The sequence below is a fragment of the Phocoena phocoena genome, chromosome 1 (assembly GCF_963924675.1).
Source record: "Phocoena phocoena chromosome 1, mPhoPho1.1, whole genome shotgun sequence".
Taxonomy (NCBI): domain Eukaryota; kingdom Metazoa; phylum Chordata; class Mammalia; order Artiodactyla; family Phocoenidae; genus Phocoena; species Phocoena phocoena.
The window spans coordinates 38,921,560-38,935,308 of NC_089219.1; the positions used below are offsets into that span (position 1 = coordinate 38,921,560).

General features: G+C 41.1%; 1 protein-coding gene across 2 annotated transcripts in view; it reads left to right on the forward strand.

The window, feature by feature from the left end:
• Positions 1 to 4,952: 4,952 nt before the first annotated feature.
• The window catches only part of CMPK1 (cytidine/uridine monophosphate kinase 1), a 33,417-nt gene continuing 24,620 nt past the window's right edge, over positions 4,953 to 13,749 (forward strand). The window contains exon 1 of one of the 2 annotated variants that reach the window (XM_065882961.1): positions 4,953 to 5,267. In XM_065882961.1, coding sequence (XP_065739033.1) covers positions 5,097 to 5,267 — 171 coding nt within the window. In that variant the 5' untranslated portion in view covers positions 4,953 to 5,096. The remainder of the gene's footprint in view (positions 5,268 to 13,749) is intronic. The other variant, XM_065882967.1, reaches the window with a different exon arrangement.

Below are 13,749 nucleotides of genomic sequence, written 5' to 3' on the forward strand. Positions count from 1 at the left end.
TAAATAGACTGAATATATACTGTGCTATTCTTTGACCCTTGCTTATATATATTTATGTCATTTCAGGACACCATGGAATTGCTATTGGCCCCTACAGAGAAAAGCTACCGGTATTATTTTTCAAATTTCTAAGCACTTTAATTTGCTTCACAGAGAACCATTTCCAGTATGTCATACTTTTCGTTTTTTTTTGCGGTACGCGGGCCTCTCAGTATGTCATACTTTTAAAAAAATGTATGAATTTGTCACATAAACAATGCTACAAAGAAAAAAATGTAAAGAGAAAAATTAATCCAAAATTCTACATTCTAACATATCAATTGTTTTCATTTTTCTTATTCCCTTTCAGTCCCTGACCACGTGACATGCTCTTTATGATAAGACCTGGTAAATGTTCAGTGTTATAAACCCTGATGTGCCTGCTATTAGGCTAGTCGTGGGATTTAAAGAGCTATTGTTTTCACCAGGAACAGGGAAGTTGGAATCAGTTACCGGTTCTGCCCTTATTTACTAAATTTCTCCAAACACCCAACTTTCCCTTTCTGTATTTACACTTCTGAGCTAAGCTGGACTGCTGCTTTTTCAAAACAACTACAGCTTTGCTTTTAAGCAACATCATATTTTTAAGGGGGACTGTTAATCTGTTAATTTATGCACAATTCCTTGAGACTCAAACCTCTTGGGAGAGGTAATAATAATAATTTATGTGTCAAGTCATGTGACTTATTTTACTTATTTTTTAGAGCTTGGATTGTTTGGAATAAAGACTAGAATGAGCAAATAACACACATCGGTAAATTCTCTGTAAGTATTTGCCACACTGATTTTTTTTACCATCATCCTGATTTTGCAGACAAAGACACTGTAGGCATAACCAAACTACCTAGGCTTGCAAAGTTAACAGGCAAAAACACTGTAAGACCTGCCAAAGACAATCTCCCTTCACTGGTCAGGCTGCCATTCTGCAGTATGGACTGAGCTTAGCCGACAGTCACTCCCAGGAGGGTTGGCATATTGTCTGTTGCCAGATTTGGCACATCAGCCTTTAAAAGACCATGTTTCTTTTAACCAATGCTCTCAGAATCTTTGATAAAAGCTCCTTTGATAAAGCATTACAGCAATAACCATGCAAATCTGAATAACGTGAATCTTCATTGTAGAACCTCCGTTAAGCATCAGGCTGTGTAATGGGCTAAGCATCCCTCCAGGAAATAGATCACAATATAACAGATGGCTGTGAAGTCCTGAATGCAAAGCATATGGCCTGCCACCCACCCACCTGTGCCACCCACATGCCCTATCTTTGCTCCATCACCCAGACTGACCCTAGAAACCAGTTCCTAGGTATACTCAAGAAAGGTATTTCTGGAATTACAAGGAAGTAGTTGCCAAAGACCATTGTAGATAGAACTTGAGTGGCAACAACCAAGATATATATTCTGAATCTTCCAAGAACCTTGGAGTTCCCTTAAGAGAGCAAATCACGTTATAACAGTAAGACATTGTCATGTTGTACAAAGAGTAATCGGACATAGTCTCTTCCTTCAAGGAGCTCTAAATCTAGTATGGAGATACACAATACGCCACAGTGTTAGGCCAGAAGTAAACAAGGAACGGAGTAAGTGTGGTGGTGGTGGTAGTGGGTGTAGAAACAAAAGAGGGGCACCTAACCCAGTCTTGGGAATTTAGAGAGAGCTTCCCAGAAGAAGTAAAATCTGAGCTGAATCCTGAAAAATGAACAGCACATACCAGCAAACAGGTGTGGTCAAGAGTGGGAAAATGAAAGTATGGGAACAGATATCTAAAGGACAATTATGATAAACAGGACATAAATGGTGACAAGGCCCTACTTCTCAAGACCCTCAAGAGTTCACTAGGAACATAGCTATACTCTGGGAACAGTATGCATACACTGAATATATGCCCCAAAGACCTAACGTACTTGATAAATAAACTCATATGGGTAGGAGTGGGTTTTGAGGATAGCTCTTGTTATAAATCTTTCTGAGATCAGTCTTCTCATCTGTAACAGAACTTACTTTGAAGGGATTTTGTGAGTATGGAACTTTTTATCTCATAAAGGGTCAGTAATGTATAGAAAGAACGCATATTTTGAAGCTATACACACTAAGTTTGAGTTTGACTTTGCTATCTACTGCCTCTGTGGCCTTGAACAAAGTACTTCTACTTCCTGGTTCTCTTTTTCAATCTGCAAAATGACAGTACTAACTTCATAGCATTACGAGCATTTTATAAGGCAAGGCTTGATGTTTAGCCAACAGACAACTGGTGAGATTGTGTTGGTGGTTAAAAGTGAATTATTTCCATGAGTTAGATATAGCTTCTCTCCTGAGAACTTTGAATGCCCTCTTCCCCTCTCCTGGGACACCTAGGACCTCCTTAAGACCCCACAATTAAAGGACTGATGCCTGGCACAGCAAATCCCCGGCACAGAAATCTCTATAAATATTCTGATTGTACTGATTATTTAAAAGTTTGAATATCATCCAAAAACTAAGTAATATAAGTGAAATCCTTGGCACATAGTGGATATTCAATAGATATTAATCAAATTTATGTAATCTATGGATTCAATCTATGGATTTAGGTAGGAAATGGCCCTCTACCATTTACAGGTGAAAGCCATTTACTCAATATATTCTTATTGAGACATTTTCTTATTGAGGGTCTGATTGTTTGCATCTAGGTGGAACTCATTGCTTCTCTGCCACCTCCAAGGAGTAGAAGCATAAGGCTAAGGCAAAATGAATGCTTTGGGGACAAATGAGGACCAAGGCGCTGAGAGTTAGACCTTTCACTCTAGACAAGCAGAGGGGTTAAATGTTCGAGCATCAGAGTAGCACCGTGTCATTTACGGATCCTAGCCTCCTTGGCTTGGCTCCATGGGACTGCCTGGTGTGGTAAACAGGTGTCTTGGAAAGACACTCCCATGTGTCTCCTCTCTCTACCCACAGCACTACTCAAACCGAACACTTCTGGTCACCAAATGTGTGTGACGTTTGGGCTGGGGGTGGTGTTCCCACGTCAAGCATTTCTTGTTGTTGTAATCCACTAAGGTTTGCTACGTAAGAACAGATAACCAGAATAGGCCCAAAGAGCCAACAAATAATAAACTGTCCTTTTGGCCTAGTCTTGTTATTCCTGGAAATAACTTCCTGGAAAAACCTTGGCAGATGTGGGTATCTAGGTTTCACTTTTTTTTATATCTTTCTTCTTTAGTATTTTCCTCAGTTGCCTAGCATGGTTGGCAGGAGATGGGCAAGGTGGAGGATACTAAGGACTTAGCCTACTGTAGTCAAGTTCTCCAGGGAGTCAAAGAGAGAAAAGTCACTACATATTGCTCTAAGTATACAATGAAGTTTTGAACCCAGACTCATATGTGGAATCATTAGTACTGGTGGATTCTATCATGGGAGCCAGAAAGACTATCTTTTTGTTTCTCTCCTAACGCATGTAAAAAGGGCACAAGGCTTTCACTAAAAGCCAAAGAATAGCTTCCTAGACCCTTTTCCACAGACCCCCATCCCCTTAACATCTTTCAAATCTGGCAATTATGCCATAAGAGATACAGAAAAGTCACTTAAGAGAACATGCACAATGGAAAAGAGGCATATTTGCTTCAATATGGCCTTTTTTTGGTACTCCTACTACCTCTTTATAACATGACCAGTTATTCTTACTTTCAGCTGACATGTCCTAGGTCCTCCTCCCTGGTAGGTGGAGGATTTGGAGCGTTCCTCTAAGCTTGGATTGGACTTCTAACATCAGGCATTCTGCTAGGCCAGGGGGCAGCAACTATAGCCTGTGGGCACCTGTTTTGGTATAGACTTACAAGCTAACAATGTTTTTTGCATTTTTAAATGGGGGCTACCATATTAGACAGCATGGCCCCTATCGCCCATCCTAAATGAACTTTGCCTTGACCCTTATTCTCAGTATTGTTTTCATCTACTCATCTCCTATCCACTCCTTTTTCAATCGGGATTCAAATTAGATATAGTGTATGATTTGCTTTGGGCAGAACTGTAGAGTTCATAAGTTTCCCTGCTGCCAAATCCAATTTATCTGTACTCATTTGTTTTTAACAGTGTTCACTACTACACCACCACAATCCCACCCCAAACACTCTCTTTGGGGGAACACCACATTCTCCTGGTTTTCCTCTTACCTTTCTGGCTCTGCCTTCTCAGGTTCCTCCTTCTCTCTCCAACTTTTAAAGGTCTGTTCACTAAGACTCATTCCTTGGACTCCTTTTGTTCTCAAGGTTTTTCCCTAATGCAAGGGGCAGGGAAATGGAGTTATAGTTAAAAGGGCTTCCTGCTGCAATTAGAATATAATCCAAACTCCTTTCCTTAACCAAAGGGCCTGACTGATCTGCCGTCGGCCAAACTCTCCCACCTTTCATTCCCTCCTTCGTTTCACACAACTCTGATCTCACTGGCCTTTCAATTGCTCTAACAGTTGAAAGTTTTAGGTTTTTTGCACTCGCCTTTTCTCTCTTTGTGGGACACTCTATCCCAGTCTTTGCCTAGTTTTGCTCTTTGCTATCCTTATGCCTTGGCTTCTATGTCACCTCTTCAGAGGTCTGACTACCTTACCCAAATTACATTCATCTCTTGTTATTCCTCCTTTTGGTTCCTTCAAAGCCGATATTGCTATTTGCATTTATTTATTCGTGTGTCGACTTGTTCAAGTCGGCTGCCTGGCCCCTGGAATTTAAACTTGCGAGCAGGGACAATGGGCTTTGCTCTCCCGTGGGTCACATCCCTTACGCCAGCACAGGCCCGACACCAGGAGGCTCAGGATAAAAGACCCGCGGACCGAAAGAATCAATGAGCCAGCAGAGGGGCGGGGAGGACGCGAGCGCGGCCCGGCGTGGGGGACGTAGGGGCGCGGCTAACGAGAGAGCAGCGGAAGCCCGCCCCTTCCGGCCGCGGCGCGGACGCCTCGGCAGCCACGGCGGCTGGACCGCGGCTGGCGCCGGCTCGGCCCGCCCCCTTTTCCGTGCCCCGCTCCCGCTCCAACGCCTGACCGGCCGCTGTCAGCTGCATCAGCGTCCTACCGAGCCACGGTGCATGCTTCGCCGTTGCGGCCGCCGGCTGCTGTACGTCCTAGGCCTTAGCTTCCCGCTGCTGACCGGCCGGCCGCTTTTCCTCTGCCCGCACCGCCTCATGAGGCCGCAGGTCGTGTTCGTCCTTGGCGGTCCCGGCGCCGGCAAGGGGACCCAGTGCGCCCGCATCGTCGAGGTGAGGCCCGGGCAGCCGGCGGCTCCCTGTGCTTGACCGGACGCCGGGCCGGCCAGTCCCGCAGCGCGCGTCTGTCCGCGCCTCCCCCACGCGCCCCACCCCACCCCACCCACCCCCCACCGCCCCGGAGCCGCGGACTACGAGTCCCGGCGACCGGCGCACCGTCGGCGTGGCAGTGGTTCGAGGGTCCGCCGGCGCGCGGCATGTCGGAACTGGTGGTCCACGTCCGCCCGCCTCGGGGGGACCCAGAAAGGAGGGGGACCGCTTGGGATTGCTTTGTTCCTGCGCCCCTCTTTTCTTACATTTTGGGGACCAAGTTCGTCTCGAGAGTGGGCTGGGAGAGGGATCCCGGGAGGGTCCGCTTCCGGGGCCCCCAGCGCGCAGAGGTCAGTGTGTCGCTGGTTGTGGGGCGGCCGGAGGCGGCAGCAGCGTCGATTTGGGTTAGAGGCTGGATGAGCCCAGCGCTGCCTGAAGGGGAGACCGGTTTTTCCACCACGCCCATTCCTGCAGGCCCGCTAAACTCTGAACCGTCTACTAATTGGTCTTTATCCTAGAAAGGAGACGCGGGCGACAGGGCGTTACTTTAGGTGTTCTGAACCCGTCCAAGTCAGTACCAGCCCTGAGGCTCAGCCCGGGTTGGTGTGGTTGGAAAGAGCCGTGGAGTATGAGATCAAACTTCAACCTCTGGCCCGGCTGCCAACTTACACTGAGTCCATGGCCAAGTCACTTCCTCTCTCCGAGTCTCGGTTGCCCCCACTAGAACAGTAGAGGCTGTGCACACAGATTTAAACTCAATATGAAATGCCTCCCAAGTCTAAAATGGTGTTACTTTTTTCCCCCAAAGCGTGGTAAGGTTAATGCTTCAATTCCGTTAACAATTTTCGAACAGATACATGGTTAGCTGCAGTGTGGGTGAAAGGCTTATTGGAGAATCTGGGGAATGCTTGGGAGAGAAGGAAAACAGAAGATATCTAGAAACAGAAGAGCAGACCAGTAGTGCTGTAAAACACCAAAGAATCCTTGTGAAACTCGGTGACCAGCAAAAGTTTTGACCCAGAACTTCTAAAATAGTTTCCTCCTCTTTTCCAGGATATGGCTTTTATTAGCTTTGGGATTTTACTCCTCTCCCAGGTTCATACAACCCACTCCTGTCCTATATTTTATTCTCTAAAGAGCATCCAGAAAAAGTCGGATGGTAAAATCTTCATTATGTGTTTTACAGCTGTATTTATAATTGTTGATCATTTGTAAGACTATAAGTGGAGCTAATTCAACCAAAAGATACATAAATATTTTTCTCCTTATTTTTGTTCGTTCTTTTCACTTTTTAAAAGACATGACAATTGGATGGTTTCAGGTTTTTGTTGTATATATGAAACCTCTTACATGTAAATAGCATAGTAGGGGAAGGAGAAAAGACTTTATTTTTGTTTGTTTTTTATTTTTATTGAAGTATAGTTGATTTACAATGTTGTATCGGTTTTAGGTGTACAGCAAAGTGAATAAGTTATACATGTACGTATATCCACTCTATTTTAGATTCTTTTCCCATATAGGCCATCACAGTATTGAGTAAAGTTCCTTGTACTATACAGTAGGTCCCTATTAGTTATCTGTTCTATACACAGTAGTGTGTAAATGTCAATCCCAATATCCTAATTTATCCCTCCCCCTCCCTTCCCCCGCCCCCGTAACCATAAGCTTGTTTTCTACATCTGTGACTCTATTTCTGTTTTACAGATAAGTCCATTTGTACCATTTTATAGATTCCACATGTAAGAGATATATGATACTTGTCTTTCTCTGCCTGACTTTGTTTACTCATGATGACAATCTCTAGGTCCATCCATGTTGCTACAAATGGCATTATTTCGTTCTTTGTTATGGCTGAGTAATATTCCGTTGTATATATAAACCACATCTTTATCCATTCCTCTGTCAAGGACATTTAGGTTGCTCCCATGTCCTGGCTATTGTAAATAGCACTGCAATGAACATTGGGGTGCATGTATCTTTTTGAATCATGGTTATCTCTAGATACATGCCCAGGAGTGGGATTGCTAGATCACATGGTAGCTCTGTTTTTAGTTTTTTAAGGAACCTTCATACTGTTCTCCATAGCTGCTGTACCAATTTACATTCCCACCAACAGTGTGGGAGGGTTCCCTTTTCTCCATACCTTCTCCAGCCTTTATTGTTTGTGGATTTTTTTTTTGTGGTACGCAGGCCTCTCACTGTTGTGGCCTCTCCCGTTGCAGAGCACAGGCTCTGGAGGCGCAGGCTCAGCGGCCATGGCTCACGGGCCCAGCTGCTCCGCAGCATGTGGGATCTTCCCGGACCGGGGCACGAACCCGTGACAGGCGGACTCTCAACCACTGCGCCACCAGGGAAGCCCTGTTTGTGGATTTTTTGATGATGGCCATTCTGATGTGTGTGAGGTGATACCTCACTGTAGTTTTATTTTGCATTTTTCTAATAATTAGCAATGATGTAATGATGCTTTTTAGCCATCTGTATGTCTTCTTCGGAGAAACGTCTATTTAGATCATCCGCCCATTTTTTGATTGGGTTGTTTGTTTTTTTAATATTGAGCTGCAGGAGCTGTTTTTATATTTTGGAGATGAATCTGTTGTCGGTCACTAATATTTTCTCCCATTCTGAGGGGGAAAAGACTTTACTAGAGTCAAACAGATATGGGTTCAAACCCTAACTGTTCCATTTACTATCTCTTTAATCCCAGAGAAGTTGTTTTACCTTGGGTTCCTCTGTAAGAAGGAAGAAATAACACCTGTCTGGTATGGTATTTATGAATATGAAATGAGGTAAAATATCTGGCATGCATAGATGCAAATAATTTTTTCCTCTGTTTTAGAGTTCCTGTTCTTCATTTATGAGGTTGGTTGTTTTTACTTTGAAGTGCACTGTAGTTTTACTTTTTAAAAATTGGTTTATGGGGCTTCCCTGGTGGCGCAGTGGTTGGGGGTCCGCGCCCCGGTCCGGGAGGATCCCACGTGCCGCAGAGTGGCTGGGCCCGTGAGCTGTGGCTGCTGGGCCTGCGCGTCCGGAGCCTGTGCTCCGCAACGGGAGAGGCCGCAGCCCGTGTACCGCAAAATAAATAAATAAATAAATAAATTGGTTTATGACTGATGTATTGGAATGTATTTAAATATTTTGTTTTTGAATCATAATGTGACTTTTAAGTGTTCACACCCAAACTGATAATACCCATATTACTCCAATGGGTTAAAAATAATCTCCACATTCTGTAATTAGTATTTATTCTTTACTCTGTTTGATAATGGTGGATAATATTTTAAACCTGTTAATTAAGAATTATAAGGTTTCCATGATGAGATATGTTCTATAATGTATTATCTTATTCTTTAAGATTTCAACACTTATATGAGCTTAAATTCAACTGTTTTCTTACAATTCCAAATAGCTTATAATTCAGCAGTTGCTGTCTTCTAGTGGATTAAACAATGGAATGTCTATGGTCAGTTAAGTCAGAGGATTTTTTGTTTTGTTTCTTTTGTGAGTCTCTTGCATTTTTACTCAGTGTTTTATTATACAGGCAAATGTAAGCTGAATCCCAAACGATTGTAATTTTTGGAGCTAATTTTTTTCTGTAGGGGAAACGTTATATAAATCAAGGTTAAATTCCCCAACTATCATGCCATTACTAATTTAGCTAACAGGGTACCTGAAATGTGGCTGAAACAAAATTGTTTCTTTGGGAAGATTACATTAATTTCCAACTCAGGCCACCAGAAGTACATCTTTGGACCCTTGCTACAGAACCTGAGAATATCTGGCCCTCTAATATCCTGGGACATTGCAGTTATGGTTGAGGGTGTCACCACAGGGAAGCTGTTGCTTGTTTTTTTTTTTTTTTCTAACTGTGAATTCTACCTGTACTACTTGCTCTCCCAGACCTTGAGGAAGAAAAGGCAAATCTGATGCAGCATCTTCTGAAAGTGTTGTGAACTGGAAAGGAAAGGTTTGAGGGAGGCTTTGAGATTGAATTTTGCCCATTTAGTTGAACTGATCTTTTTCAGTTTTATTTTCTAACTAATTTTTAAGTCTGTCTCCTCACACTCAAATTTGTTTTTGAAAATTAGCCATTTTCTAAAGCAGTGCAATCAGGAGTCAAGTGCTCAGAGCGGAGTTATTATTGTGGAATAACTTGTGACTAAAAAATCATGATGGAAGATACTGTGTCATTTTTGAATTTTTTAAATTAAGCTTTATTTGTAGTTTTGGCCCAAGAAAAATTATCGTGCCATAACCTAAACTTGTCTGAAAATAACAACCACAGTTTTGCATGTGTTAGCTGGGATATTTAAACCTACTCTCTTTTAAAGATGGTGAACATTCTCCTTAAATGAACAGTTATGCTAAAGTTTATATCCATGCCAAATTGCTTTCGGTAGCACCCCAGAAGCATTTTTATCATCTTGTGTTTTAACTTCCTCCAGGACCTGTATGGGTAACTTAGACATTGTACCCTACCTGCTATGCTTAGAAAGTTTTGGGTGATACTGACTTTAAGTATGTAGAAATCAGAAATTTGATTTTATTTATCTTTTTGTCTCTAGTGTTGAACATTGTGCCTGACGTACAGGTGCTTACTAAGTATTCTTTGAATGAATATATAGCGCACCAGTTTGTCCTGAAGATGTAAAAAAATTTAAAATTCGGTCTCCAGGGGGCGCCCAAGGAGCAGTTAGTACTCCCAACTTCAGGACCAGAAGTATTTGAATGAAACCTCTGTCTTACTCTGATTTCTCATGTAACACTTCAGTTTACTCTCAGTGAATAAATGGTATAGTTGTAAAAATCTGATGAGCATTCTAAAACTTTTAAGCTCCTGATTACAAATCCCTAAAGCAGACTACCACTCATTAAAGAAACGAGATAGGAAGATCCACTGGACATTAAGCTTGCTTCAGAACAGCCTTTCTCCTTTTGGTGGGATGGGCTGGAGTAAGAGATAGGTTTTTTGTTTTTTTTAAAGGAAAGTTTAAATTATCTGTAAAAGAGAGTCCACAGAATCCTCGACTCTCCTGAAGCACCACCCTTTCATTAAGGTAATGATAATGTGGGATTTTTGTTGTTGTTAAGAATTTGGAGGAGGGGAGAATATGTTCAGATTATTTACTATTCTTACTTTTGAAACCTTCATTTTTTTCTTTCCATTTTAAGTTACAGTAGTAATACATATTTGTTGGTGACCTCTAACCCTGAGGTCACCAGTATTAACTGTCTGGTATTAACTCTTTCTCAATATTTTTACAAATAAAAGTGCATATAGTTACCTTTTTAACCTCCAAATGGGACTGTTCTGGTTTTTTTTTTACTGAATGTATCATGGCCCTCTCAGGCCTCTACACATAGACTTAACTTATTTTTATTAGTAGCTGCAGAATAGTCCATAATATGGATGTTACCATAGCACAGTTGTACCATTCCCCCCATTGATGGACATCCAGGGTAGTTTTCAGGAAATTATTCTGCTATTGCAAACAGTGCTTCAATAAATTTCCTTGTAAATATAATATTGCATATGGATGCTTTTATTCTTGCAAGCAAAATTCCTAAAAGTGGGATTGCTAAGTCAGAAGATAAGTGCGTTTTTAATTTTAATTGATAATTGTTTGATTACTTTTCAAAAACATTATACTTACATTTCTATCAGCAGTTGTATGCTTTTTTTTTTTACTAGCACTGGATGATTATCAATCATTTTAATTTTTTCAAATCTGGTAATCTCTTCTTCAAAGTTTTTCTGAGTAAATTACTCATTTTTTCCAAGAAGTCCATTAAGGTGAAAGGCATGATTAGACTTAAAAAAAAATTTCCCTTTACTTGTCATTTATTCAGAAAACATTCTTTGAGAGCTAGGCACCGTGATAATTGCTAAGGTGAATAAGACACAGACCCTAATGTCAAAAGTTTACAGTGAGTTGTGAGATATAGACGTTAAACAGTGACTGTGACAGGACAGAGTGATAAGTTCTATGACAGAAATATACACACAGACCATTTAGATAAGGGACGTTTAAGTTACAGCTCAGTGGGTCAGGGAAGGCTTCCTGGGGGGCAGTGATATGTATGAGCTGTATTTAGAAGGACAGTAGGAAAGAAGCAGCCAGGAGATGTGGGGGAGTGGAGAACACTTAAAGCAGAGTGACCCTTGCATAGGGTAGTTGGAGGTTTCAATTCTGAGAAAAGGCTAAGGAGAGTAAACGGACGCAAGTGAGATTGACCCAGAAAACACTTCCCTAAATGCAAACTATTTGCTCTGTGTTGGGGGGTACTGCCTTCTAGAGGTTCTCAATTTAGAGTAGAGATAAGACACATACTTAATAGAATTTCATGAGAAAAGATATGATTTTTGCAAATATTAAAGTTTAACATTAAATTGTTTTAAAATTGTTTATCAGGAGTTCCCTGGTGGCCTAGTGGTTAGGATTCTGGGCTTTCACTGCCATGGCCTGGGTTCCATCCCTGGTCAGGGAACTGAGATCCCTCAAGCCGTGCAACGTGGCCAAAACAAAAAACAAAACTGTTTATCTTTTAGATTTGCCTCCCTAACTAGATTGTAATGTCTTCAAGGATGGGGAGCCTGTCTTTTGCTCCTGTTCATTCTACTGCATGGTGTTTGAGGTGCCTACTTATCCTTAAGATCTTAGCTTAATACAGGGATTCCCAAACATTCTCAGTTCATGGTCCCTTTAGTGTGTCAGTATTTTTTTTCACAAACACTTTAGTCCAAAATAAGTATCTAACAGTTGTATTTATTGAGTAACTGGATCCAAACAATACTTTATAAGTATTTTCTAACAACTTAGTAGCTGTTTGAAGAAACAGTACATATACATTAAAGGAAGAAGTAGCAACTTTATTTCATTCTTATGTAACCCCAGTCACTTCTAATTGGATGTAAATGCCTGTTGGCACTGCCCAGTTTCTCATAACCTTGGAATCAGGTTAGACGCTTCCATACTCATTTTATTTTCCACATTAATTTTCACGTGGTACTTATTTTTATCACAGCAACTGCCCACCAAAAAGTCAGCGTCACAAAGATGTGTCTTCGAAAAGAATGTGCGTGATCTAAAGTTGAAATTGTGAACTACCCTGAGCTGATAGTTCACATGATATCTAACAGTGTTGCTCTGTTTCCCTTAAAAATGTAAACCCAGGGCACTCTTGTGAATTCGCTGCAGTGCTCCAGGGTACTTTGGCATTCAGTTTGGGAACCATGAGCTAAAAATGATTTCCTCAGTGAAACTGGCCCTCACATTTTTAGACTAGGTCAGATTTCTCTATTATGTGATCTCAAAGCACTTCAAAACATCTGTCAGTTTGTTATTCTTTTGTCCTTTCAGTTTTTAATTCTGTTGTCATTTATAACATTTATGTTTGCAGTTCACGTTTAATTTCATGGTTATTGGATTGTCTCCCTCATTACACCGTAAGCTCCATAAGGATGAGAACCTTAGATTTCTATATTTACTCTTATATCTTCAGTGTCTAGTACAATGTCTGGCATAAATTGATGCTGAATAAACATTTGGTAAGTAGATTTTGAAGCCAGTCATACCTGGATTTCTGCCATTTAGTGAGTTATTTAAATTTTTGGCTCTTTGGTTTTCTCCCCTAAAAATTTGGGATATTAATCTACTTTACAGGGTGATTATGAGGATTAGCCAAGAGAATCCATGTAATAAAATGTCTGGCACAGTGCCTACTTTGTGTTTGCCACTTCATATATGTTAGCATCTCTCTCCTTGCCTATTCTGTGCTTATCTATAAATAGTCAATGAAAGAAATATCTTGAGCAGCGTCAGTAGCTGCACTTCGGCGGTCATTCTTAGTCAGTAGACTGAAGAAAAATTGATTTGCAAGGATATGAACAAATGTCAAAGTGTCATACCAGTGTATTGTCTACTAGGCAGTATGTAGAGTTCAGACTCCAGAGTTAGACTGTCTGGGTTTGAATCTTATCGTAACACCTACTATGTGTGAGATCTTAGCAAAGGTTTAGTTTCTCTATGCCTCAATTTCCTCATCTGTAAAATGGGAACAATAATACATAGTATCTAACTCAGAGGGGTGTTGTGAGGACTAAATGAGCTAATGTATGTAAAGTACTTAGAGCAGTGCCTGGCATGTGATAATTCCTATATAAATGTTAACTATTATTTTTATTATTATCATCATCATCGTACTTTTTCTGTGTTAATTTTGCCTGCCCTTTTGACTTAAGATTTTTTTCCTTCCTGATTTATTCCTTCGTACTTTGGAAGCTGTACGATCTGTTTTTAGTGGTTACCCTAGAAATTTTAAGCACACATATTATTTAACTTAAGTCTAATATTAATATTTTTACTCTCCCCCAAACAATACAAATACCTTAGGACACAACTCTATTTTCTGTCCTATTCTTTTTTTTAGGATTTTAATTCTATATTGA